The sequence below is a fragment of the Mirounga angustirostris genome, unplaced genomic scaffold (genome assembly GCF_029215605.1).
Source record: "Mirounga angustirostris isolate CCGP_5_RB_7025 unplaced genomic scaffold, mMirAng1.0.hap1 SCAF_15, whole genome shotgun sequence".
NCBI lineage: Eukaryota > Metazoa > Chordata > Mammalia > Carnivora > Phocidae > Mirounga > Mirounga angustirostris.
In genome coordinates this window covers 7,422,972-7,450,940 of record NW_026991723.1, presented here as the reverse complement: position 1 = coordinate 7,450,940, position 27,969 = coordinate 7,422,972, and the positions used below count along the sequence as shown (strand labels likewise).

Below are 27,969 nucleotides of genomic sequence, written 5' to 3'. Positions count from 1 at the left end.
AATACAGATGATCTTAGGAGAGTTGTTCTCATGTGAGCGTTCCTTCGAACCAGAGCGAAGGGCATAGAGGCGGACAGCTGACGTGGCCTCTGCTGTGGTTACCTGGATAGAGGTCAGGCCCAGGCCCGGGGGAGCGTCCCACCGCCCCATCAGCAGCAGCATCGCGCGGGGAGGTGGCCGACTGCAGGGGCTGCACAGTGAGGCAGTCTGTGAGCAGGTCAGGATGGAGCTCTGCGCTGGACCGCAACTAAGAGGAGAAAACAGAAGACACATGAGAAAGGAAAGCTGTCCCTCGGAATACTTCCCGGGAAAGGCATCACACCCTAAGGTTCAATGCAATTCAATTTACAAGTATTTATTAAGCAACAGTGGTGGGTCAGGCATTGGGCTTAACAGAGAGTCAATAAGACGGTGACTTCTCCAATCCTGATAACACCTGGCAGGTGATTCCGGAAAACACAGCTAGAGGAGGACTGGACTTCAGTCTTTGATGTTTCTACTTCTGGGAACCCAGCTTCCTATTATACTTCCTTTTATTTGCTCTGTATCTTATCAGAACTTGTAGTGATAACAAAAACAAACTCAAGTATATTTGGTCCAGATTGGAAGGTGCTTTTAAAATACAGACACAGGACTAGGAAAATATCCTGGAGATAACTGAGAAATATCCATTGAGATTTGGTGCCTATAGATTGTACATGACAGGAAAATACATAGGTTAAGTTTTAAAATAGGATGGAGCAGGATTCAAAGCAAAACTCACGTCATTAGCAGCAACAAAAACCCAATGGTAAGTTGCATGAAAAAAAAAAAAACCCAACCTAATTTCGATCTTCATTTTATCACAGCAACAAAATAATTCTTTATATATTAAAGAGTTCCATAAAAAAAATCAAACCATAAAAATGTAAGAATAAAGAATAGGCCAAATTTATCTGATCTCCTTATGAAAAAGAATTGTGGGTGTAATCTGGGGAAAAATCACAATGAGAGGTTTAGGTACAGAAAAATATCAACCTTCTGCTTCTATAAAAACATAATACCTTAAAAATACAGAACAATATTTGTTACAGATACTGCAAATAGCGTTTAAAGAGAGCATATGAACTGATTTTGCTTTTATCAAGACAAAACTAAACCTTTACAGGTATGGCTGGAGTACACCAACTCACCCAATGAGTATTTACGGAGCGTCAGATGCTCCTCCAGGCTCTAGGACTACTGCTGTATAGAATGTCTACTCTAGAGGGGAGGCAGCCTGTGAACCCCTGCAATACCCCATGTCAGTGGTGGCTAATACTGCGGGGAAGAGCAATGCAGAGCAGGGAGGCGGTTCGAACAGGAGGGACCGCGACCTTAGGCGAAGGGGCTGGGGAAGCCTCTTGGAGAGGGCTCTTGTAAAGAGCTTCGAAAGGAGGGAGGGCAGGAGCCCTGCAGATACGTGGGGGAAGAACCCAGCTGCCCCAGGGTGTGCCTGGATGGTCTGAGAAGAGGGGGACTAGAGTGGCACAAGCCTGGGGCCTGGAGAAGAGAAACAAGACGGAAGCAGCAGTATGAGGAAAGAGAGGGGGTACGTTCCTTAGAACAAGGAAAGGGCCGACCAGATCACTGAAGGCTCTTAAACATTCTCTAGTGCAGAAGTTACCTAATGAGTGAGGGGGGACTGCCTCACGTTGCAGCCCTTGATGCGAAGAAAAAGATTTAAAAAAGGAGAAATAGAAATGAGAATGAATGATGTTCAGCATGCTAGCAAGGAAATGCAATGTCAAACTTTAAAAAAACTTATCAGACTAACAAGGAGTAGTAGTGAAAGTACAGTGAGAGAGGCATTCATAAGCGCTGTTGTTGGGAGTACACAGTGGCACAAACTTTCTAGATGGGATCTGGGAAGACCCATAGCTGAAGCCGTTTGATCTTAGCATCTGTCTTAAGGAAACAGCCCGAGAGGTGAAGGAAGATTTATACCCAATGTTTTAATAGTACAGAGCATTATTTGTAGCAATAACCGTAATGAGGGAACATTATTTATGTGTCCCCAGCTAGGGCTAATAAATGATCTTACATCAATTTGATGGACTATTATGCAACCATTAAACTGAAGTCCACGAAGATAAAAGCAGAACACAAAATTAAACATACAGAATGATCGTTATATAAAACAGACAAAATACTGTAAGGAAGTATTATAAAATCCAATGTTAAAGCTGATTTTTGTTCCCAGCAGCAATATTATGTGGGTTTTTTTTTTTTTAATCCTTTTTTCTGCTTTCCAAATTTTCGACATTCCAATGATGTGTTAGAGCCGGCTTGCACCAATCCAAGAGTGCCGTTTGTGTGTATCTTTCCCAGATTTTCCATGCAATGATGTCAAACTGAGAGCTTGAAATTGGTCATGATGAGAATATTTACACCATGGAAATTGGCAAATGCTACAAACTGCGCCTTTTTCATCTGGAGAGCCAGCTGTTAACTACACCAACACTCTACAGACAATGACTGTGACCCATACTCTGATCACAAAGAAAACAAGACACACACACAAAACATTGGTAAGTTACTACTCCGCAACTTTAGCATTTCTTGGATCTCAACAAGCTTCGTAAAGAGACAAACACATGTCCAGGTTTTAGTCCAAGAATATGAAAAGGGCATAGTGACCCTAAGTATTAGAGAAAGAGCATTTAACACATGTAGTGAACTAGCCATAATTACATTATAATTTCCTCAGCCTTGCCACATTGCAATCTCTGACCAAGACCATCTGAATTAATGGCTAACCCTCTCAGGGCTTTTGGAAGGTATGTTTGTTATTTGGGTACTAACCTAACACATGCCATGTAAGAAAAACTGGAAAAAAATCAAGGCTTCGAATGAGTTCTGGTGATCACTTTTAATTTATATTTCACTGTTACAATGTGATCTGGGGCCCATATGTTCTACTGAGCATAGACATGAGTATCTCTCTGCTTTCTATTACTCTAGGGTTTTATAGTTATCGGCACTGATGCTGTCTTTCCAAGGAATTTCATGACCATGGACACTCCCAGAGTCAAAGGCAAGCAAATCTTCCTTAGCTTCAACAAGTATTCATGGTTCCTAAGAGTGTGATTCCATATGACTTTGTGGGGAGCGTTAATTTGGTTTTCTCTGGGATTAGGCATGGTTCTAGAAAGTGCTTCTTAAATCAAACAAGCCTTGGGGAACTTATGCATAATTTTCAGGGGAAGGCCATATGCATAGAAATGCAGTAGTGATGTGTAAGCTTAGTATTATCCTTACCCTCCCAGATTATTAGACCAGGAAAGGGCCTTCCAGATCATTTAGGGCTCTTAAACATTCTCTAGTCCAGGAATTATCTAAAGGGCAAGGCAGGGGGATATAGCAGGATCTCCTGGGAGGGATGTCCTTCCATATAATAGTTTTATATTTGGAGTAAGATACCCAACTATTTATATACAACAAATTACATAATGTATGTTTCAACATCTTCTTAGCTACTAGGAATGTAAAGACGATAGAAAGAAATTTTCCCAACAGAGGATGATCTCTAACAATGGTTCTCCAACCTGGGCACGCATCAGAATCACCTATGGGCCCCGCTGCAGAGCTGCTGACTCATTACGTCTGGGGTGTATTTCTAACAAGTTCCCAGGTGATGATGATGCTGTTGGTCTAGGGACAACACTTTCAGAGCCACTGGTCTCTACGAATCCCGATGAGGAGAGCGGAGATCTTTCCAGTTATGGGAATAGGAAATGACTTGTAGAAATTAGGATTATAAAACCAAATTGCTTTTTTTTTTTTTAAGATTTTATTTATTTATCTGACAGAGAGAGACATAGCGAGAGCAGGAACACAAGCAGGGGGAGTGGGAGAGGGAGAAGCAGGCTTCCCGCGGAGCAGGGAGCCCGATGTGGGACTCGATCCCAGGACCCTGGGATCGTGACCTGAGCTGAAGGCAGACGCTTAATGACTGAGCTACCCAGGCGCCCACCAAATTGCTTTTAACACACGAACCTCATGTTACCATTTCTCATTATGTCTCCCTGCAGACCTCATCACAAGAAATGGTTACATGAGATTCGTGTCTTAAAGACAATTTGGATTTTTGTCTTCTTTCACAGGAATAAAAAGAGTTAAAAAAATTTTTAATACCGTCTAATCACCTGCCCTTAGGAGAGAGCAAAGAACTTACCCTTTATGGAAACTTTATTGGTCTTTACAGAAAAAAGTGACATTTGAACCCACTAATCATCAACTCCTCTATAGGGCTGCCTGCTGTGTCCCACAACACCGGGGACCTTGACTTACATCGAGATACGTGAATGGTGCCTCTGGAGTTGTTCAACACTGCTGTCCTAAGCAAGCCCGAAGAGTTCCAGAGTAGCACAGCCTTTCTTTATCCTTCTCATTCATTCACTGAAAAACTACTTCTTGGGCCTCAACCACATGCCAGGCACTGTTCTAGTGGCCTGACATACATCAGCAATCAGAGCAGAGAAGGTGCCCCCTGAGGAGCTCACATTCTAGGGGCAGGGAACAGCAAACAAACTAACCAGATAAGTAAATTTCATAGAAGATGGTAATTGCTATAGAAAAAAAGAGAAAGAGAGAGGGGGTACCTGGCCTGGGAATGCTGGGGAGAACTGTGGCCTCACTGGAAAGATATATTCGAGCAAAGACTTGAAGGAGTTGGGGAAATTAGCTAAGTGCCTATCAAGAGGAAGAGTTCTTCCATGAGAGATGATGGAGTCTGAAAAACAAACTGAGGGTTCTAGAGGGGAGGGGGGTGGGAGGATGGGTTGGCCTGGTGGTGGGTATTGAGGAGGGCACGCTCTGCATGGAGCACTGGGTGTTATGCACAAACAATGAATCATGGAACACTACATCTAAAACTAATGATGTAATGTATGGGGATTAACATAACAATAAAAATTTTTTTTAAAAAAAGAGGAAGAGTTCTAGAAGGAGAGCTCAGAGAGCACTGTCTTGCTGTCTGCAAACGTCCCATCTATCACGGCCGCGCACTCCTCCTGCCTGGGACGGCCTGTCTTCTCCCAATGTAGCTTCTCCCAGATGCAGTTTAGGGCCTGCCTCCTGAGGGAAACCTCTTCTGACCAGGCCAGCCCACACTGGCCTCCGTGGTGCAGGGAGAGCTGCAGAATCTGCTTTCAACAATCCTGTGATTGGACATGTGTTTGGGGCTTTGTTTCCTGTTATGAGTTTAGTCTGCACAATTGTGTTATAAAGTCCACGAGGGCCTGGCTGACAGACGACGGCCCTTCAAAGTTCCAAGACTCCGTGGCCTCTGGCAGGGCGGGGCCGGCCAGGGGGTACAGCATTCTACGCCCACGAGATCTGTAAGAATGAGACACGATGCTCTATCTAGAGGAGGTTACGGGGCTGTGTCTAAAAAGTAAAATGTGGTCATGTCTTAAGTACCCCTACTCATGGAGAATTGGAGAAGATACAGATAATCGGAACTACAGCACAAAGGTTGCTACTCTTCTGCCCAGATCCCCTCTGATCCCTTTGATTAGCTCTGTGCTGACCCCCGCCCCCAGCCTTGGTGTGCCCGTTCCCCGGCTGCTGTGTGCTTTATGGCCGACAGCCTGCAGACCACTCCCCACCCTGAACACACACAGCAATCAGTCACTTGTGCTCCTTTGCTTCTAAGTGGGACAAACTCTGAGACGTGCGTCATGCTCCAGAGCCCCCTATGGGGTCCCTCCTGCCCAGCTTCTTCCCTTCCCTCCTTCCTCTCCCAGGTTCTCCTGGGAGCACTTCTTTCATAACTCACATGCACCCCAACCCTTGGCTCACAGTCTGCTTCCAGGAGCACCCAACTTAGTAAATATCCCCACGTTCATGTGATTTGGTTCAGGAACGCACAGAGCCCAGCAATAGCACTTACGGGACGCTCAGATGCACACTGTTTCCTTCTCTTCGGGACCCGCTCCTCCCAGACACCAGGGGCATGGTAAACAGATGATTATTGGAAATGGGGTGGTCTGGGCCATTAGGGATAAAGCTAAAAGCATAATTGTGGAGCCCAAGTTAAACACAAAACCCAAATTTACAAGAATAATCAGCATTCAAAGGGGCCTCAGGTGCCACTGGGGCCAAACCTTGTCATCTTCCACACGACTTCCCTACAGCAACCCCAGTAAGTGGCTCTCAGCTCGGCTTGATTCCTTGTAGTGGGCCACTTCCTTCTTCACCTTGGCAGTAAGCTTCAACTTTAGACAGTCCTGATTGTCAGGAAGTATTACTGCATATGGAGTCCTGACCTAGCTCTTAGCGACTTTTAGGGCTGCGTGCATCCTTCTGTTCATGAACATGCAGTAAGGCTCACGGACGAGCGAGGAGGAAATGAGACATCTCCGAGTCTCCAAAACCAATCCATGAGTCTTGGAGTGTTAACGATCCTGGGCTTCAATGACCCATTTTCAGGCTTCGTTGCTCAGCCTATCCAGATGCAAGTGAACACATTGGCTCCTTAGCTTCTTTATAATCTCTCATTATAAAATATTTGTTCCAAATGATAGTTTTTCAACGTTAATAATGAAATCACCCATCAAGGCTCAACAAGGTTCCTACCTACATTTGGAAACTTGAGCTGCTTCCCCAACAATGCAGGGATTTTTCCTAATATATAAAAACAAGGCGCCGTCAATTGTGATTTGTATTTGTTTTTTGTTCAAGACTATTCTGTTAATGTTTATAAGCTCTCGAAACAAGAGACGGAAATTCTACTCCCGTCATTTTCTCATTTCAGATATGATTGAATAATCGTCCAAGATTAAGTGAGTCAAGTGGAAATAATTAGGAAAGGGAAAAAGGCCCAGATTCTTCAGTTTTCAGTTCCATTACATTTTCTTCCAAGAGCAAAGGCATTCTGTTAGTCTGAAGTGAGACATACTTCCAAAGAAAACGAGGCACAATCAAAAAGCCTTTTGTTTTCCCTTTCTCCAATGAGCAGAGTCTATCTGGGCTGTGCATGTTTATGCACCACCTTATAGGGATTCCTTTGTTCTCCAGAAATCAAATGCCACCAAAAGATGTTTCTGAAGAAACTCCCTTCTGAAGAAGGAAAGACAAGTAGGATTTTTTTTTTTTAATCTACAGGGTTAAGGTTTAGTACCAGAACATTCTCATCAAGCATTCTCTATGACACTTCAAGCAATGTGGATCTTGGGGAATTGACTCATTGCCGAAAGCCTTAAAAATAATTACAATGAATTAACCTATTCTATTAATTACAATTAATTTCCAGTTGAATCTAAAAACTTTCTCTCTAGGGGATTCCTCAGCACTGACATTTATGAAGTGGCTTCGGCATATCATAGGTAATTAATCTCCAACAATCTGCTACCAAATTTATTTCCTTCGGGAGTGACCAATTTACAAAAAGGAAAAGAAATGATAATGAAGACTTAGAAAAATAGAACTGGAAGAAACCTCTTTGGGAACATGAGGTACTGGCCAATTGGGCACCTGAATTTCTGTAACAGGGGATACCCATCTAGTTAGCAGCAGCTCCAAAGGCCAAAATTTTTTTACCCATAGCTGATTAATGAACATGCCAAAATAGCTGCAGAGATGCACAGGGTGGGGTGTATCTCAGTAAGAGACATGAAACATCCATTCCAGTATCACAGATACAACAAAACTGCTGGTTATTTGGTCAAAAATGGTGATTGAGGGGAACTGTTCACAGAAACAGAATTTCAAGGTAAAAAGGAACTAGGGTCCAATCTTCCTGTGGGCCCACTCTACGGCAGCGCTGTCCAACAGAACCTCCGTCGGTCACGCAAGCTCTGCCCTGTACTAATTAGCAGCCACCAGTCACGTGTGGTTAGTGAGCACTTGAAATGTGGCTAGTGCCACACTGAGGAACCCACTTCTAGTGTGACTTAATTGAATTGTAATTAATTTAAATTTAAATGTGTGCTGTTGAACTGCCTGACATTACTGCATATCCTGGTGGCAGCTTAGCCTTTGTCTAAACATCTTTGACGACCCACTTGCCCACAACGTGGTGCCCTCCATTGTCAAATACGTCTGATCATTAGAAAGTTCTGCCTCCGGCTGAACTGTAATCTGCCTCCCCGAGATCTCCATGCACGCAGGGTTTCTCTCTCCCCTCTCCTGAAGACCACACAGAGTAACTTTGCTCAGAGTCTACTTTATGCCTCTTTTAGTATTGAGAAACCTCAGAATGCTATAGTATCACCAAATTTCAGTGCTGACAGGGGCCATGGTTTAGTGTGTCGGCCCTCCCGTAGCAGTTTTTGTCCAGGCTGAGCCTCTACAGATTTTATATAGATAACAGGATAGTGAAGCAGGAAGAGTTTGGGTGTTTCAGTTTAACGGACTGTGGTTCAGTGATTGATCCTGGCAGGTATATTCACTAGTCTGCTGCAGTTTCTCTTCTGTAAAATCAGGATGAGAGCACGGAGCTACCTTGGTTGTTTTGAGAAATAATGTACATTTAGAAAGCATTTAATAATGCTTGACACACAGAAGTCACTTACCTAAACTGTCAGTCCCTGCTCTCCTGTCTAGCATATTACTCCACTCACCCCTCCAACTCCTCTTGACACTGGACCTCACTGGGTGTGCAAATGTGGAAATGATATCCCAGTACTAGTAGACTGAACTAGCGTCTGGCCAGGACAAACACATCCCTTGTTCTAGACTCCCTACTTCTATCCATGCAGCCTAAAAGAATCAGTAGCTTTTTAAAATCCATGTTATATTTTCTTTTTCTTTCTCTTTCTTTCTTTTTCTTCCTTCCTTCCTTCTTTTCTTTCTTTCCATTCATTCATTCATTCCATTTACTGAGCCCTTCCCACGTGTCCAACACTCTGTGAGGCCTAGGAGATAGAGCAGAGTACAAGATAACTGAGTTCCGTGTCCTGTGGAGTTGAGAGAGTGGCTCAGATAAAACTCGCCACTAAGTACACTCCCGAGGTCTTTTTTCACAGGGGAAGCTCCGTATTTCTGAAGGCCCTTGACTTTCAGAAGCGAACTCTTGAAAGTCCCGTTGCTATTGATTGGGTGGTACAGAATCGGCTGCATATGATTTGACTCTATCACTCAGCTGGGCTACTTCATTTCCCACTTCAGTGTCATTTGCAAACTTGACCAAAATATTCTCTGGCACCAGAGGTGATGTTCAATCCCTCCAGAGAGTGAGTTCTCTCTATAAAACAGTGCAATCTGACAGTAAGCCATTCACAAGCACTTAAATAGCAGCTTATCTGTGATACAAATCATGAAAGATAAGAGGGTAGGCTCTGGACCTGAATACCTGGATTTGAGCTCTCGTGTCCTTACTTATTGAAATGTTAGATAACGATAAACAAGTTGTTAACATCTCTTTAGCTCAGTTTTCTCTTATGATGTGGATAATGCCCCCTAATTTCCAAGGTTGTTGTTAGTGGTAGGCAACATGAGACAGCACGAGCTAAGTATTTCACTAATGCATGGTATACTGCATTCGATCAATGTCAACTACTATTTCTATTGTTACTTTTTTTCATTAATATTCAGTGTGGAAGCACCATAACACTGTATAACGTGCACTTGAATTTTCTTTTTCGCCTACCTATTGTTTAGGTATTTCTCTCTCTCTCTCTATCCTTTTGTATCAACCTCTATTGCATACTGTAGGGTGGCAATATGACAAAGGGAAAAGAATGGGAACTTTGGGGTCAAATGGATCAAATTCAAATTCACAAGATCAAATTTCAGTTCTACCTACTAATAGGTGACCTTTGGCATGATGTTTAGCCTTGAAAGGCTTCAGTAGTGTCCTCTGCAGAAAGGGGGGGATAATACCAACTCTGTGGGGTTATTATGGTATTACATGACGGGATCTGAGGAGAGTGGCTTGTGTGGTACATAGTTAAATTTATTTTTCTCGGTAGAACGATTATGGCTGTTAGGAGGGATACCTGTTAGAATCCCCTGGGGCCCTGTTTATCCTCAGAAGACAGTCTGGGGCCAAACGGCATCTGGATCGAGATGTTAGCATAGTTTTTGCACATGAATATCACCGTGAAATTATTCTATCTCAGAAGAATGTAGCTAGCTTTCATTCTCTTAGAAAAGTCCAAAATATATTAGAAATCAAAGCCAACCACAAAACCCTTTCAGAACACTTGTGGGATGTTAATACTTCATCTCCATGTCCCACTTACCCGAGTCGGTACCGCTGTCTAGCAATCCCGGGCGGACTTGGGGTTGAGTTTGGAAGGATGTTGAAATCAGAAAGGCATGCAGCTTTGGGTTTTCTGTGTTGCTACATTTGTAAAGACACCATTTTCTTCCTAAGTCCATAGTATTCTAAAATGGACACCAACAATCTTACACGTTTGTTTGTTTTTTTCCCTGAGTGAAAAGCAATATGCAAATGGACAAAGTCAAAGGTAGATTCAAACTACATCTGGAGGAACATGGCAAAACTAGAACATGAAATTGAAGGGTGGATTGTATGTTTAAGACAATTAGAGAAGTATCAATAAGGCATTGCACCTTTTTTTGTCCCAAGAAAACATCGTCCTTCACCCTTCGGGGCCGGGTTACGGAGGTTGTGAAGACTCTGTGCACGATGGAGGGTTTACTTCTCTCTTGGCCTCATAAATCACTCCTGACCGCGGCTCAGTGCACTAATGTGACCACACACATTCTAGCGCATCCAGCCAAGTGTAGCATTTTTCCTTCTATTCAAGTATTCTCAAAGTTTAATTAAAGCAGCCAGCTATCTCGCAATTCCTTCCCCCGTCCATCTTACCAGATCCTTATTGTCAACCTTTGAAATGATTTCCGACTAGAGCCCCAGCCGGTGCTAGAGTGTAGCAAATGTGGGGAGAGACGAACGGCAGAACTCATTTTTTCCTTCCTTTCATTTAATTAAAACGGATTGTCTGAAAAAGATTTAAGGCTGATTTTATTTATTTATTTTTAAAGATTTTATTTATTTATTTGACAGAGAGAGACACAGCGAGAGAGGGAACACAAGCAGGGGGAGGGGGAGAGGGAGAAGCAGGCTTCCTACAGAGCACGGAGCCCGATGGGGGCTCAATCCCAGGAACCTGGGATCACGACCTGAGCCGAAGGCAGACGCTTAACGACTGAGCCACCCAGGCGCCCCTTAAGGCTGATTTTAACACGCATGAGTGTTTGGACAATTTTTAAAATGCCTCCTTGTAAAAGTTGAAGGCCGTCATTCCAATGGAGAGCCCTTGCTTTCTGCTCTCACATCCATCCCATGCTACGCGCTCAGTTTAATTTCCCCGCAGCGCACCCCTGATAAGGCCACCTCCCCACCTGCAAAGCCCTCTAGTGACTCTCCAGCAAGCATCACCTACAGCCCCGACTCCTGGCTTTACCAGGCTAGCTGGCTCCTAGCCGTGTGGCCACGTGTCCCGTGCCTCGGAGCCGCATAGAGCCCAGATGCTCTCCTCCGTGCTGCTCGTTCACGTCTCCAGCTCCTCTTCCAGCCACGAGCCTCCTGCACTCGGAGTCCCCTTTCGTCCAGTCTCTGTGTGTCTACCACACACTCTGCGTACTCTCCCAGGCCCCGTTCAATGTCACCTCTTCCCTGAAGTTCCCCAAGTCTTCCCATTCCAAAGTCATTCATTCCTTTTTAAACAGCAATGGCAATTAATTTTTCTTTTTCTTTTTTTTAAAGATTTTATTTATTTTTCTGAGAGAGAGCGAGCGAGCACGAATTGGGGGTTGGGGCAGAGGGAGGAGCAGACTCCCTGCTGGGCAGGGAGCCCGATGAGGGACTCAATCCCAGGACCCTGGGATCATGACCTGAGCCAAAGGCAGATGCTGGGTGGGACCCAGGTGCCCAGCAATGGCAATTTCTATCACCCTGAGCAGACCTGCGGTTTTCTACACCGTATAGTACTTATTAATAAATTCTGTGTGTGAGTGTGACTGTGTGTGTAACAGAAGACAAAGAAGCTCTTTGTAAACAGAAACCGTGTCTGTTTGATCCTGTAAGCTAAAACAGTGCTTCTTTTCACGTGAAAGATCCTCCATAAATGTTTGGGGAAATGCGTGAACAATGAATGAATAAAAAATGAATCAATAGTTGCTAAGGACTCATTAATCCATGCTTATCCCTAAGAGCAGCCCCTAAAGACAGATAAAATCATGTCTTTCTGCACTATAAGGGGAAGAGGAGTGAAGCAGTGTAAGCATGCCGAGATTATCCACTAAGAATAAGATAGGAACTAGCCAAGTGAAATCTTAACAGAAGTTAAAAAAACAGACACTTGGGAAGTTTATTTCCTTATAATACTCAGTCCCTGTCCATGCCAAATTTCACTAGATAATACTATTCACATTTATATATTGCTTCTTGGAATGTGCAAATGAGCAATCCTTCCAATAGGAAATGCTAACTCGTTAAATTTATACTTCCTAGCTCTCATTCATCTGGAAGGGTTGGGAACAAACCCAATTTTCTACCTTGCTTTTAAAGATTCAACGTCTAACATGTATTTGGTAAGCAGAACACAGAAATTTTGAGCCGAGTGGGCCCGAAATGGTGCACTCTAGCCCCCTCTGCGAAACCTACACAGCCAAGATAAGAACTATCCTCGGACACCCGGTGACCAGATGACCCGCCACAGCCCTGGTTCCCCCATGACTGCTTCACACCCAGCCTGATATTCCTCCAGAGCCTTTTCCCCCTGGGGTAATGCCACCAACCTAAGAGCTTGCCCAGGGTGCTCTTTCTGTCAATGCAGAGAAGCACTTGACTGAAAGTAATTTCCCCTCTCTCATTTGAGGACTGTATGCCTATGAATCATATGACCTTTTGATCCTTGGGGGAAATGAAACTCTTCTCTTTAGTCGTCAGACGGAGGCCCGGTTCAGAGAAATTCTTTAGGGGCAAGCCTGGAACAGCAACCGGACTCCTCTGGAGGCTTTCTGTAGTCTCTACAGCCTCTGCCAAAGTGATTTCCATGTTCAGAATCTACCATTCCTCCTTTGGACACGGACAATGGCTTCATCTTTCTTACCATCCACCCCCTGCAATGAACCCCAGTCTCCTCTCAAAAACCTAACCCTGTCCCAGAAATCCAGACTAGAAAGCCCAAAGTCCAAGGGAAGCAGGGGTAACCCTGTCCCAGAAATCCAGACTAGAAAGCCCGAAGTCCAAGGGAAGCAGGGGTAACCCTGTCCCAGAAATCCAGACTAGAAAGCCCGAAGTCCAAGGGAAGCAGGGGTAACCCTGTCCCAGAAATCCAGACTAGAAAGCCCGAAGTCCAAGGGAAGCAGGGGAGGATGATGAGGGCTGCCAGTGGACACTCACGGTCCTCGGGTTACGTCTCAGACGCTCGGTCCTAGACTACATCAGTCCTGCTGGTTCTGACCACATCGGGAGAAAGAAGACCAGCTCAAGACGAGGAAGCAGGGACAGGTGTTGTCAATGTCACACGCTGCCTCTCAGCTGAGCGCACGATGCTATTTCTCCTCCCCAGATGTCCTGCCATCTGCAGGCCTTACCGTGTGTACTTCTGCTCTCAAGGTCTACAAGGAACTTCAGACTTGGCACTCCGCCGTGTCTAACTCCACTTTCACATGCTCTAGGCCTCGTGGTGCTTACCTTCTTCATTATTAGCACCCCCTTGGGAAGGTGCTATTCTTGGAAGGAATTTCACATTCTTACACCACGGGAAGCTAGCCCAAGTTGTAGCTGCTTCAGATCTCTGCAAAGAGCCCTGTGCACTGGGAACTTTCAGTCCGCTAGAAATAAATTTACCAAAGAAATACTCATATATATGAAGAGGGACGGACAATTGCCATAAAAAACATGTCTTCCTGTCATCCCCAATAATCCTCCCAAGTAGAACCAGGAAGAACGAATGTGCTATACAGTCAAACAACCAACATTTTAAGCCCGTGTTGGGGGGCCTGGTTTTGGTCTGACTTTAAAGAAAGAAAATTGGGAATTTTATTTTTAATCAGAAATTAACAAGTCGGTGGTAGTCCATATAGAAGAAAACCTTAGAAACATATTATTGAGAAATAATACTTATCCATCCTTCTGAGAATCGTGCTTTACCATCCACGGAAATTAAAGCCTTGTGCTATTCTACAGAAACCCAAAAGTGTGTTAACAAGGGAAAGCACACATCCTTGTAAGACTCCCATAGTAATCAGACATCAAGGAAAGGTAGTATGCAAGACCCTGGTGACTTCAGTTTTCCCCAGTATTTCCAAGATCAAAAGAATATCTCTATTCGACCAACCTGACACCCCACAGGCCCCAACCCCCCCACTGGGGGACTAAGCAAATTCCTTGGCTTCTCATGGCATGACTACGGGCTAAAATGATGTAAAAGTAACAGCAAACAGGGGTGTCCCCCTGCGCCAACCCTCTAATCAGTTTCAAAGTATGTTTTGTTGGTTCTCACTGACGCCACTCAAAGGAACTGGTCACTCGTGGTCTCAAAAGTTTGACAACAAATTGTGTGATTAAATTCCTTAAACACGTCTGTCCATTCCTAATCCTCTTTGGCCAACATCCCTTTCAGAGAAAAATCGCAGCACTCCATGGTGCCTGATTTATATTTCATTTCGAGAGCAGGAAGTAAAGGGATTAAAGTTAAGGATTAAAACACTTACTCTTTACTGCATTTTTTTTTCTCCTCCCGAATGGCTTCCCGGTTGCTATGGCTACTGTTCACTGGTCCTTAGCCCTGAATGTGCACGTCTTTGCATTAATAAAATATTTTAAGTGAGACTTCACGGGAAAACAATAGGGCGAGTAGTTTAAGTTCAATTGCTCTTGGAAGAAGAAGCTAACATTTTTTAAAAAACATTTTCTTTGTCTTTTTTTTTTTTTAAAGATTTTATTTATTTATTCATGAGAGACAGAGAGAGAGAGGCAGAGGGAGAAGCAGGCTCCCAAGGAGCAGAGAGCTGGATGCGGGACTCGATCCCAGGACCCTGGGATCATGACCTGAGCCGAAGGCAGACGCTTAACCTTATCTGAGCCACCCAGGTGCCCTTTCTTTGTCTTTTTATTGGTCTCCTCAAGAGTGAAGCTTGAGCTGGAAGACAGCACAGAGACCATCTAAAGCCGTGCAGCACGAAAGCAGAATTACTCGGCAGGGGCGCAAGAAGGTGACTCTGACATGGTGGGTCGGTCCCGACTTTACAAACCAGTGTGTGTAGGAAGTCGCAAGATCCCTGGGAATTTCTCAAATGTTGCAACACCACAGAACATTTAAAAGGCACAAGAATGCACATAGTTGGGGGTGTTGCAATTCCACATTGCAAATACCAGCCAGGAAATGAAAAACTGGGGCTTTTAACCACCATGAATTTCAGTTAGGCAGAGCAGCGTAAATACCACTGCTTTGTAGCCTCGTCCCTGGTGTTCGGGCGGCAGCATCTGCACAGGAGAGTGGTCCCCAGAGGCGACAGCACGAGCAGCATGTGCTCGCAGGGCTGAAGACACAGCTGATGCTGGGCTGGGCGTCCAGGAGGGAGGGTGACAGTGACAAGTGAGCAAACACAACTGCGTTTGAGTTGCTCCTTTAAAAACACTCCCGACATTCCTTTAAGAATGTACTGCCTACATTCCTTTAAAAAGCCAAGGAAATCTAAGGAGATGGGATAGGGAAACTCCATTTTAAGATCTATTCTTAAAGTCCAATAGCAGGATGGGCTCTAGGATAAACCACGGAATGTTTTTCTCTGCCCTGACATCCAGTAGTTTCAAACGATTCCTTTATCCCCCTGAGACCCTCCTGAAACTACCTCCCCGAGGTCCAAATATCCTCATCATTTCTCACTTCCTCTGATCCATGGCCCACAGAGGACAGACAGAGATGCTACTTGAAAGCCTGTCATTCAAGCCGTATCGATACATTAATGGGAGTGAAGGGACTGTTGCATTGCTGTTGCCATGTAACAAAACAAAATTATACAGGGGTCTCCTGGAGACAATCCCCTAACTGAATAGAACACTGCAATGCTGATGCTTCTGAGCACTGTAATACAGGCTAGAGGAAGGGATAATTTAAGTACAGGTGAGCAGCTCCCAAATCAAACCATGAGATAAACGGTGTTGCCCGTGGATAGGTCTGTAGGGTCTGAAACGAACTTGGATGGAAACGGTCAGAGTTATATGCAGACCCACAAGGTATAGAATCATGTCCTTCCCAACACCCATGTTCCTTCTCTCCTGGCTTCAGTCTTTTCTTTTAGAAAACACTTGTACTCAGGGATAATCCTGATGGTGTAGGGCCATGCCAGGGTTCTGCTGTTCTTGCACATTTGCAATCAAGAAGGGGCAATAGGAACCCATCGTTGAGAGGCAATTCTCCCTGAGTCTCTCAGGTTTGTCCACGTCTTGGGAGCAGAGGCACTGACTGCCTTTCTGGACTGTCTTTCTCAGGATGTTTCCACATTCAACAGCCTTGGAAAACTGACCAGGATCATCTCTCCCTCCCAAGCCAAAGGTTAGGCATGCTTTCATCCATTATAAAAGATTTGGGTTCCCTACGCTCAGAATTTCCCTCGTGTAACACAGTCCACTGAGTGTGCAAATGCTGCCTGGACCTCTTTGTGTTACCTTAAGGACCTGCACAAGAAAATGATAATACTCTGGCTACCGCTATGAGAAGCTCTGAGTAACAAGCTCTCCTTTTGTCTTCCGCCAGCACCCACTAAACTGGAGCCGGTTAACTTACTGGCACCCAGGGTCAAATCTCAGAGCCCTTACAGTTCCTGCCACCTACAGAGCCATCTCTAGCTGTGCAGGGCACTGGACAAAATATTTTTGCAGGGTTCCTGTCTTTATAATCCATTCGAGTCACTCCAAGTCAGTATGTCTACATCACACTAGAGGTCCAATCTCAAGTGATTCAGCTAAAGAAACGGTGTACTGGCCATCTGCTCACCAGGGCACTCTCCTGGAATTAGGGTCTGCCTACAGGGCTCTAGAATGATCGCATAGCCGTGTGTCCCAGGACTCATTTGGACACCTAGGCGATCCCACATATGGGGGAGAGGGTGGAAGGGAGCCCTGAAGGAGAGAAATGGAGGCTGGCACCCCTATGGGTACCAGTGTGGGCTCAGGGCTGCCCACCTGGATGGTCCTGCTGGCCCAGCCACCAATAGTAAGATTGAGAGAATTTTGAGGCCGGTACTGCTAAACATGAGGGCCCTAGGGGCAGGGTCTCCATTGGGGGCCAGGCCACCATCTTCTAACAGAGGGCTGCTCTAGAGCTCCCGAAAATGATCCTCCCAGCAGCAACCTGTTGACGAGCTACAGAATTTCCCGTGGTGGGAACGCACACAGCCCAGAGTAAAAACACTAGCGTCAGAGGAGCACTGATGGTTGAGTCAGAAACTCTCAGCTGGGGTATAGTTCTCCGGCGCCTGAGTGTGCTTCGTAAAGTCACTTAGCTTCTCGGAGCCTTAGGTCTTTGAACTCTCAGATGGGGTTACAATAATAACTGTGGAACCACTGGGAAGATTCAAGAGGTGAACAGCCATACAAATGCCCAGTAAACCATACTACCCACGCGTTTGGCAGCTACTATTTCTTTTACCATTTCTTTTAAACCCTTATTCCATTAAGGGAAGAAAATAAAAATGGGTAATTCTACCTATAATTCTATCTATTAGGTCATTACTGCATGGTTTTTTTAGAGAGAGAGACAGCACATGGGCGCAAGTGGGGTGGGGGCAGAGACAGAGAATTCCAAGCAGGCTCCAGGCTCAGCATGGACATGGATCCCAGAGATCATGACCCGAGTGGAAATCAAGGGTCTGAGCCTCAACCGACGGAGCCACCCAGGTGCCCCTGCATGGTTTTTTTTTTAAAGAATTTATTTATTTATTTGAGAGAGAGAGAGCGTGAGTGGGGGGTGGGGCAGAGGGAGAAAGAGAAGCTCAAGCAGACTCCGTGCCCAGCGCAAAGCACAATGCGGGGCTCCATCTCTCGACCCTAAGGATCAAGACCTGAGCCTAAACCAGGAGTCCGAAGCTTAACTGACTGAGCCACTCATCCACCCCATTACTACATGTTTTAAATGCCAGCTTGCTGCTTCTTGCTATCGCTGATGGTTGAAAAGCTAGAACTAGTACTGAGTTTGTGAGTGTCTGGCTGTGTTAAGGTCTCTGGTCAGTTTCAATCTTAACATCCTGATAGGGGAAGGGGCTCATAATCGGGGTGGACGTGGGAGGTGGGGAAAACAGGAAGCATTAGGTTCTTCTGCTGATTTATGCCATGATTTGAGCACCTTAATATGTCTGAGTCTTTATGACCTGGAAATTGGGGAACTTGTACATATTTTTCCATATAAAAGAACAAGATTATCTTAAAAAAAAAAAAGCAATCCTTGATTGCTATTCTGAATACACAGAAATGAAATCTGATTTTTGTATTTGTTTATGTACAGATGAGGAAATGCCAAGGATGTCCTTTGCACTACCATCTCAAAATATAATTTATTCAAAGTCGACAGTGGGTAAATAGTACCCAAATTCCTACAGCCAGGGCTTGTGGGCTAGGTTAGCCCAAAGCTACTATGATATAGAGCTTCTTGTCTGACGTGTTCTGCCACTTCTTGACCTGTTTTCCCTACTGATCTTCCTTTTTCAGAGCCCAGTGATGTCCTTGCAAATACCGAGTAAGGAAAACTCCTCGTCAGTGGTTGTTACTATACACTACCGAGTAAAAAGAATAAAAACAGAGGGGCCCCATAATATGTTTATATATGATAGAAAACTATATGGAAAGATACACACTGGGGTTAAGCAAGTCTATCACAACTCTGCTACTACCTGGCTTTTATACTTCCCATAGGTCAGAGTACCAAATGGGAAATATTAGAAAAATAATTGCCGGAAGTAGGGCGGGAGAGGAGTAAAGCCTCACAAAGGAGAGAAAGTAGCCAGAGAGCTCAGCTAGCTAGTTAGGGAATGCAAAGTTCTAAGGTTATCAGAAATTCTGCTCCCCAAAACACTTGTGAATATGGTTATAAAAGTATGCTTTGAGAAGGTACCAAGAGATAAGGCCCCAAATATGGAGAAAGAGAAATCCATGCCTCAAATGTCAACAGGGCAAAAAAAAAAAAAAAAAAAAAAGATAAAGCCTAGAAGTGCCACTGAGCACCAGAATCCTTAAAAGCCATGGTTGGAAAGATTCTAGAAAGAATTACAGGTTGGTGAGCAGTTCAGAAGGAGGGATGGAATACTGAGCACAACCAGAGAATCCTTATTTCCTTTTTTGATGCCATTATGTGAAAGCGGCAAATATCATGAGGCTAGAATTCAACAGGATATTGAGCGAAATCTCTCATGGTAGCATTTTGGACAAGACTGAGAATCCTGGAGCTGATGACAGCCCAACTGGATGCAGTCAATCTCGATTAATGGAAATAGGCCAGCCTAACTAATTGCCTTGTCTCCTTTCACCCTAAATCCCTAATTCATCCCCCACATTACCACCATAATTATAATCATGGATCTGACCACAGTCTATGTTTAAACATCTTAGCGTGGCACAGAAGGCCTGTTAACATCAGTTCCCCTGTCAACTTTCTCAACCTGAATGCTTGCCTCAACAGCCAATAAATGACACGCGGGTCTCACATGACCCTAGCTGACACTATTCCGTGGCATGAACAAAATGGAAAGAATAGGGAGGAACGCGATCCATATGCTAAAAGATCTGGAAGCTGGGTAATAAGAAAAAATTGCAGGGAACTAGAGAGATTAGCGCAGAATCTCTCCGTACATCAGCGGGGTCGTGAATGGGAAAGAAGCCTCCTCGGAAGACAGAATAGGGCTCATCTGTGGGTGTTCCAGGGAGAAGGTAAGTTTTTGAGCTACCAAAAAAAATGTAAAGAATGTTTGGGCATTATGAGGTTTATTAAATAACAACAAAAAAGAGATTGTCTTCATTGTCAGAAAGCTTAAGATTTCATGAAGAGGCTTTATGAATATCTTTTGGGACTTTCTAAATGTGATTGCCCGTGCTGGAGGATGTGATTACATTTAAAGACGCTTATAATTCTGACGGACTACAGCTGTGCCCACAGCTGACCCCATGGAGGGGCAGCGTAGCAGGCACCCATCCCGAAAAGCCACTCAGGGAAAACAGCTTTGGATTCCAGTTAGAAGAGCAGCCCTACAGAGTGCAGTCTCCTAACGGTTAACTCAAGAGTTCGTCTGTACTCGACAAACAGCGGAAAGCGTGAGCATTTAAGATGTCACATGACACTTTGCTAGAGTTTATAAAGACGGCTCTGGATTGTCGGGTGGGAGAATAATCTTTTGCCAAAACGTTCTATGGAATGCCAAGACTGCAAACAGTATGTCAAGACTTAACAGACAGCTTTGCATTAGGTCGTATTAACGAACTCGGGTGCACATTTCTGTAGGTCTTTTGCATGTAGAGAAACAGCATACCACCTTTTGGCATCGTTACTTGGCCCCCTCTCTGCTTCTAAACTTTCTCATTTCTCGGAAACAAACTAAAGAGAGTACAAGTAGTAATAAAAAAATGTATCCTGATTCTAAAGGCCAAAAGAATAAAATGGGGTGCTGTATACAATATGGCTCTGAAATGTCAAAGCATTAAAGGTGGCAAAATAAGACCCTTTCTTTATTATCCCTACGACCACAATCACCATTAAGCCATCTGAATTACAGGGATTGGATTCCACTTGATGAACCACTCAGGTGGAGCCTTGCAGAAGGCTCAAACATCGACTTGTCAGGTTCCCTAACTTCTCAGGCCAGACTGCAACTAAACCAGGCGGGGCAGGAAAAATCTCTGCTCCACTTAGATAATTTTTCGCTTTTTTTTTTTTTTAAAGATTTTATTTATTTATTTGACACAGAGAGAGCGAGACAGTGAGGGAGAGAAAGCACAAGCAGGGCGAGCGGCAGGCAGAGGGAGAGGGAGATGGAGAAGCAGACTCCCCGCTGAGCAGGGAGCCCGATGCGGGACTCGATCCCAGGACCCTGGGATCATGACCTGAGCCAAAGGCAGCCAATTAACTGACTGAGCCACCCAGGCGCCCCATAATTTTTCGCTTCTTGACCCCTCTCCTCAAAGCCAGTTTCCTCAGCAGCAGCCGTTTCCTCTGTACCGTCACACCTTTTACCATTAACTCCCACCCCCGCGGCCACAGCTCCCCATTCCAAGGCTTGAGCTACACCGAGGACTGCAACAAGCGCTGTGCTTATGTTTTCTCACTAGTAACTACGACAAGCCTACGGGCTTGCTGCTATCTCCAATTCACAAAGGAGAGCCTGAAGCTGAGACGTTAAATAACTCATTCATTAAACCTGGTGACGTCGGGCTTTGAATCCAGGTCCAGGACGCAGAGGTCCATGCGTAGACAGGAGAAATGTGCAGATAACTCACACAAGAGTAAATGAAATAGTAAATCATTCTAAGAATAAGGAATAATAAAGAATAATGAGAAGTCTTCTGTCAGTTTAGAAAAGGCAGTCGGGAAATAACCAAGGTCTAAAGTGGGCATGAAAGCAAAACTCCTCGGCATGAAATCTCCAACCCTCCATTTCTCACTCATGTAACAATATCTATCGGCAAGCTGACAAATGGCAGAGATATGAATTCTCTGGATGAAAATAGACATCAGGACAGTCAGCTTGTCTGGTCAAGATTTTAAAACATGTACACCTGACTACAAATGTGTTTCTTGTGTGAGGAAAAAGCAAGGTGGATAATATAAACAATTTACAATTATGTCATGACCTCACAGTTTCTAGGTATCGTTTTTAAATAGCTAAAATCTCTTTGAGGGAAAAACAAATTAATGGAGGAGTCTGGAGTAGAGAAAATGGACTAAAATTTCAAGAATCACCTGTCTTCTCTCTTAGAAACTTTTTTTTTAGGATTTATTTTGGGGGGGTGGGGGGAAGAGAGAGAGTGTGGGGAGAGAGAATTCTCAAGCAGACTCCCTGCCGAGTGCAGAGTCAGATTCCAGGACCCTGAGATCATGGCCTGTGCCAAAATCAAGAGCCGGCCAGTTAACCAACTGAGCCACCCAGGCACCCCTCTTACAAAACTCTTAATAGACAACATGATGTAATTCTTGTAGTAATCTCTAACCTTTATTGGGCATGTATAATGTGGCAGGCAGCACGCTAAGTGTTTTTCGGTCATTATTTCATTTAGTATGACTTAAACACACTATTAACATTGTATGACATAAAATAGGACAATAATGACTGATTTAAAAGTCAACATATTATAAGAAACTTATATGATCCTGTAAACTCTCTGATATATAATGCAAAATGTTTGTACAAAGTATCTGCTTATTTGCATGAAGTATAATCCCCTTTTACTCTCTTAGCAGTGTCTGTAAATTAGTTGGCATGAACATATTTGCTTTGAACAAAGGCTTAAATACAAAGGGTTAGGACCAGGTATATCCAACAATTAACTTCCTTCTGTTTTCCTAGTGAGCCATCAGTTTGCACTAATATGAATCACACTTTGAGGTGCACCATACCCCGTTTTCATGTGGTTAGTGTCGCCTTCGAATAAAGTAACCTCAGTTGAATCTTAACATAAAGGACTCTAGTTTTTGGGTGTGATGGTTATTTTCCTGTGTCCCCTTGGCTAGGCTCTTGTCCCCAGTTACATAATAAGACACTGATCTAGGTATTGCTGTGAAGGTATTTTTTAGATGTGATTAGTGTCTACAGTCAGCTGATTTTTAAGGAAAGGAGATTATCCTTGATAATCTGAGTGGACCTGATCCAATTAATTGATAGGCCTTAAGAGCAGGACTGAGGTTTCGCTGAGGAAGAAGACGCTCCTCCCCGGGTACTGTTCACCCAGTCCCGAAGCTAGGAACTCTGGCACCATCTTGACTCTTCCCTTCCACTCACCCCTGGCATTCAGTCCACCATTACTTCCTGTTCACTCACTTTCATCCCAACTGCCTGCTAACCCTCGTCCAGGACTCTGTTACATCTCGTCCAAGTACACATCCTCCTAACTGGTACACATACTTCCAGTCTATTCCTACCCCACATTTCCGTTTGCCATCTGTGCAATCAGCCCACCCCTTGTCAAAATCCAGCTAGACATCTCTGAATGCCTCAAGGGAGAGGAGTGTATCTTACCATTTTTTTTTTTTTTACACCCAAGCACTTAGCAGACTATCAGATACATGGTAAATGTCAGGTAAGTAGGAGGCAATCTTCCAGGGCATGTGAAGCATAGATTCTTCTTAGTTGGGCAGAATCTTTTTGGGTATTACAATGAAAGCCAGGTGAATCAGTCACTAGGGGTCCTGCATTTCTTTTAGCTCAGATAGTCTTTCTTCTTTTCTTTCTTAAACTTTGTTTCTTTTATATTGAGTTGTACTTGATATACAAAGACCTGCATGTATTTAATGTATACAATTTGATTTGGACATATGCACATAGCCACGATACGATTACCATAGTCAACTTAACAGATACGTGCAGCGCTTCCCAGGGTTTCCTTATGTCCTGTGGTGGGGTTGTTTTGTTTATTTGTTTTGTTTGTCATCAGAGGCTCTTAATTTTGGAGAGTCAGTGATATCTCTAGAGCCTCTACCTAGAAAATACATTTTGCATATAATTTCTGGGATTTCGTGAGTTTCCTGAAATCCATCCAGCTGTGGAGCCCCCCCCCCCCCCTTTATGGTCCATGGAGCCCAGGTTAATAACCCCTGAATAGAACCAAATATCACAGGTTCAAATTTCTTTTTAATGCCCTTTGGTTTGGGTCTCAGCTTCCTTTCTCGTTTGGATCTTTCTTGCACCATCATCCAAGCATCCACACGACCCGGAAAGACTGGCTATCGTAATCACAGAACCATGACTCCACCCACAAGACTATTCAGTTCTCAGGGAAGGAAATTATTTGCAAAGACATTGTCATCCCGTTGTCATTCACGTACTGCCCTAGATTGCAGGTATGTGATAGAAAAATGGCTTCTGCTGAAATAGGTCCCCCTTCACCTCTGAGGCCCTGTATTTGCCTTTCAAGCTAGCTGTGAAGATGGGAAATGGAAAAAAACTAGGGCATGTAACTTAAGCTAAGTCACAAAACAATTCATGGCACTGCTTAAAAGAGGCCGTAGCTTCTGACATCCAATCCAAACACTGCTCTAAGACACAACCACCTGCCCAGGGTCCACCAGGAAAAATTTTTACGTTAGGCTTATCCAGGCCCTGGAGTGAAGTCACCCTGAAAATAAATCTTTGCTGCTCAGAGAGCCAAGATACAAACAAAATGGGAAAATATTTCCCATGGATATCACAGGCAAAGCTCAAAGGGAAGACCGAGAGAACTAGCAGAGGGAGTGGTGACCGCTCGAGGGATGCGAGGACTTTAAGGACAGAGATGAAGCGCGGAGCCCAGGAAGATCTGTGTTTAGCTGTGTCATGATATTTTAGGACATATATTTAGGCAGCAGAGAGTCAGAGCTAAATGCTTTTATTCCAAAACCATTTTCATCAAGAATGCACAAAATCTAATAAGAGAAAGGGAATGAGAAGCTTAGAAGGCTTCTGTCAATCAATCAAAAAAGCAATTACCTAGGCATTGTTTCCATAGGCTAGCTGTGCTAGGCACCGTACAGCCCGAACTGCTTGTTAAAGCACCTGCCAGAGGGTCCTCATGCCTTCCATGGCTGGCCAGAGCTGTGCCAAACAACCCCGTTTTTTGCCCTCAGTCAGAATTTTCAGGGAGAATAGAAATTAAAACTACTTTGCCACGTATGACAAGGTATTGTAAAGTCATTGAGGACAATATAAAAACCCACGGATCTCCTCTTTGCTTTCAAATGACAGAACCCAAGACTTCACTCCTTAAGAATGTCTGTCATTTGCAAAGGAACTCTCAGATGCCATGTTCCAGAAGCATTCTATGTGTGAGACCTGATCACAACACTTCTCCAATCATACTGAAAGCACGTAAGTCCGTGTGTCTTGCTGGAATGTCATCTTTAGGAGGGCAAGTTCAGGTCGTGTTTCTAAACTCTGAGCTGCTGCAGGGCCTGCCCTATGCTGATGGCTCAGTGAATGGCAAATGCTGACCGTCGGGAGTCATTTTCTTGGGTGGGAGACGAAAGCTATGCGTTTCACTATCTAGCGCCCAGTCTTTCTAATGCCACTGTGATGGAGGACGCGCTGACAAACCACGCAAGGAGAACAGCTAACGTGATCCTGACATCTGCTGCTATATCCTTACTGTGCCACCTTCTTCTAGAAGAAGTTCAAACAGGAAGGCACAGTGGTTTTCTTTAAGTAGTCCCCATGCCCAGCGTGGGGCTTAAACTCATGACCCCGAGATCAAGAGTCTCCTGCTCCACCGACTGAGCCAGCCAGGTGCCCCCAACTACAGTATTTCAAGGTACACGGTGCTTTTTTAAAATTGTGCACTGATGCATTTTTCTCATTTCCAGAGTGGTTATTCAGATGTGCTCCTGACCGTCTCCCCTCAGTAGGTCCTTCTCTGTAACCTCCGTATCAACCCCCACACTGTTTCCTTGCCTGCATTTATGCTACTTATTTTCTGTTGACCTCTTTATTGTTGTTGGGTTTCATCAAGACAATACGTCTCTATGGAGACAGAAAATATGCATCTGTCTTACACCCACTTGCACGACTGGGTCTAGCCCAGGGCCTGGCACCCAGTGGGTGCTTAAATAAATATTTGTTAGATGAAATAAATGAAATTATGTGAGATTATTTCTCAAGGAATTTACTAGAAGAGTAATTTGTTGAGATGCTCTAGAGGAAAAAGATGATTTCATATGTCTCCAGCTCTGAGAATTCTTGCAAGAAAAAAACCTTGAATATTATTTAGCTCTGCATTTCCCAAACATATATGACAACAACGAACTTCTTAAAAGGAATATCTCATAACATCCTGTGGGATGTGTTCCAAAGAACACACTTTGGGCAACACTGCTCTAAGACTTACAAAAAGACCCTGGGCCTCTAGGCCTGCGAGCTAGGACGTATTTTTCTGTATTCACAAGGCTGAAGACAGGTTTTCTGCTCTCTCCAGAAAGGAAGAGAAGCTTTTCCTCACCAACTGCTTACTTTATAGGCAAGTGACCCCACCCCTCCACTTCCCACACCCCGTAGGGATTCTCAAGCCCTTCCTAACAGCTACAGCACCATTGTTCTCCAAAGCAGAGCCGCAGTCACTTCCCTAAACTGGAAGCCTCCACGTGGCTGGTCTCAACTTCAAATCAGTGCTATGAGTCGAACGTTAAATTTATTAAATTTAAGATGATTTCTCTTTATCGCTTAAGCTGAATTAATTAACATCACTCCTTTGGGCCACAATCATTTGCCTTATAAAAGCACATCCAGCGCCTTTCTCAAAATCAGTTACCCTCAACTGAGGCATCAGGACATTCGAGCAGGACAGTATGGCCCACCGTCGTTTTGAGGAGACAGAGAGAAGCAATCTGCCACCAACGGTCATTAAAGGATAGAAGTTGGTGAATGACTCACTTACAAAAAAAAAAAAAACCATGTTAGTGCCATTTCAACATCACAGAAGCATCACTCCTCCAACAGGATTTCCAATGTGATTTATGGCATGTGAGAGGAAGGGGGCGGCTAGTTCATCCTGAAATCATGCGTCCATGATCTGTGCCTGTGACTGACGTTCCATTAAGAGTCCGAGCGAGAGAAGGGGGGGAGAGAGAGAGGGAGGAAGGGAGGGAGGAAGAAGGAACGAGAAAAAGGAAAGTCACCGTCTGGGAAGACCTCTGATTGTGTGGCCCCCTGTGCAGGCCTCTCGTGCAGATGACACCAGAAAACAACCGGGAGGAAAGTGAGAGCCTCAGCAGCTCCTCTAATCGGTGCGTCCATGTAGGGGAACTAGAACCTTCTTTGGAAGATTCTAACAAGGGCACAAAGCAAGGTGAGCTCTGCGGTACTTAATGAAATTGTTTACAGCTTTGAGGCAAGATGGGGTGGTGGTGGCTCTGAACAGAGTCCACGAACCCCTAGTTCTACCAGAAGAGGTGCGTTGCCTAAGTTGCTCTGTCTTAGCCAGATAGCGACCCAGAGCTGCCCCTTAAGCAGGAAAGAGAAGTGCATGTTGCATTCATGCAGGTTCCGAATGCTGTGCTGGGTTTATCACAGCCTGGTTGAGGCTGCGACCCATCAACCAGGGAGGGTCAGAGGTGATTGTAAACAGTTCACAAATCACAGCCAGAGTCTGGCACCTTTGGGGAGCTGTGAAATGGACGAAAGATGCATGCTGTCTCTAACTTTTGGCCCAGCATTCTTTTGCATTCGCTTTCAAAAGTCCCTTTCGATAACAAACCAGAGTTGAAGGGAACCCCACCCCCCACCACCACCATCACCACTTATGGGCATTTCCACGATGCAAATGAAAAATTCTGATAAAGCTCACAGCCTTGAGGGAAATTTCAAGTGGCTTATTGCCTTAGTTTTCTCTTATTTCGCCACTCATTATCAGGCAGACCTGAAGGACAGAGTCTGCCTTTTGCTCTGCAGGCTAAGTTCTCTTCTCGCCCAAGACCATAGCTGGTGACTTGAGTATCTCGTGACTCACTTATCCGTGTAGCCCTCTCTTTAATGGACTCGAGATCTGTAAGGCACATTCAGTGGAAGAAGACCGTACACCAGCTGATTGAATGTGTGGGTGTGCACACATTAGGCAAAGAGAAAAGTTACTTTCTGCATGCAGTGAGCCAAATTACCCCAATTCCTTTGCAAAAGAGCTTTTCCCCCCTTCTTCTTCTTTCTTTCTTTCCATAGCTTGAATAATATTTAGCTAAGCTTTCATGTCTTTGGTTTTTCAGTAGGATCCAACAGGTGTGGGGAAGGGCCATCTGCCCATGGCCAGGGCATCATTCATAAGGACTCTGCCTCTCCTGATAAACATCTGTCTTACGGCTGAGGGTG

The 27,969-nt window shown here is 44.5% G+C and overlaps 1 protein-coding gene across 4 annotated transcripts in view; it reads right to left on the bottom strand.

Annotated features, from left to right (window-relative positions):
* The window catches only part of GLIS3 (GLIS family zinc finger 3), a 442,028-nt gene that overhangs the window by 64,987 nt on the left and 349,072 nt on the right, over positions 1–27,969 (bottom strand). For all 4 annotated transcript variants that reach the window (XM_064579470.1, XM_064579469.1, XM_054509147.2 and 1 more), the window contains one exon: positions 103–247. In XM_064579470.1, coding sequence (XP_064435540.1) covers positions 103–247 — 145 coding nt within the window. The remainder of the gene's footprint in view (positions 1–102; positions 248–27,969) is intronic.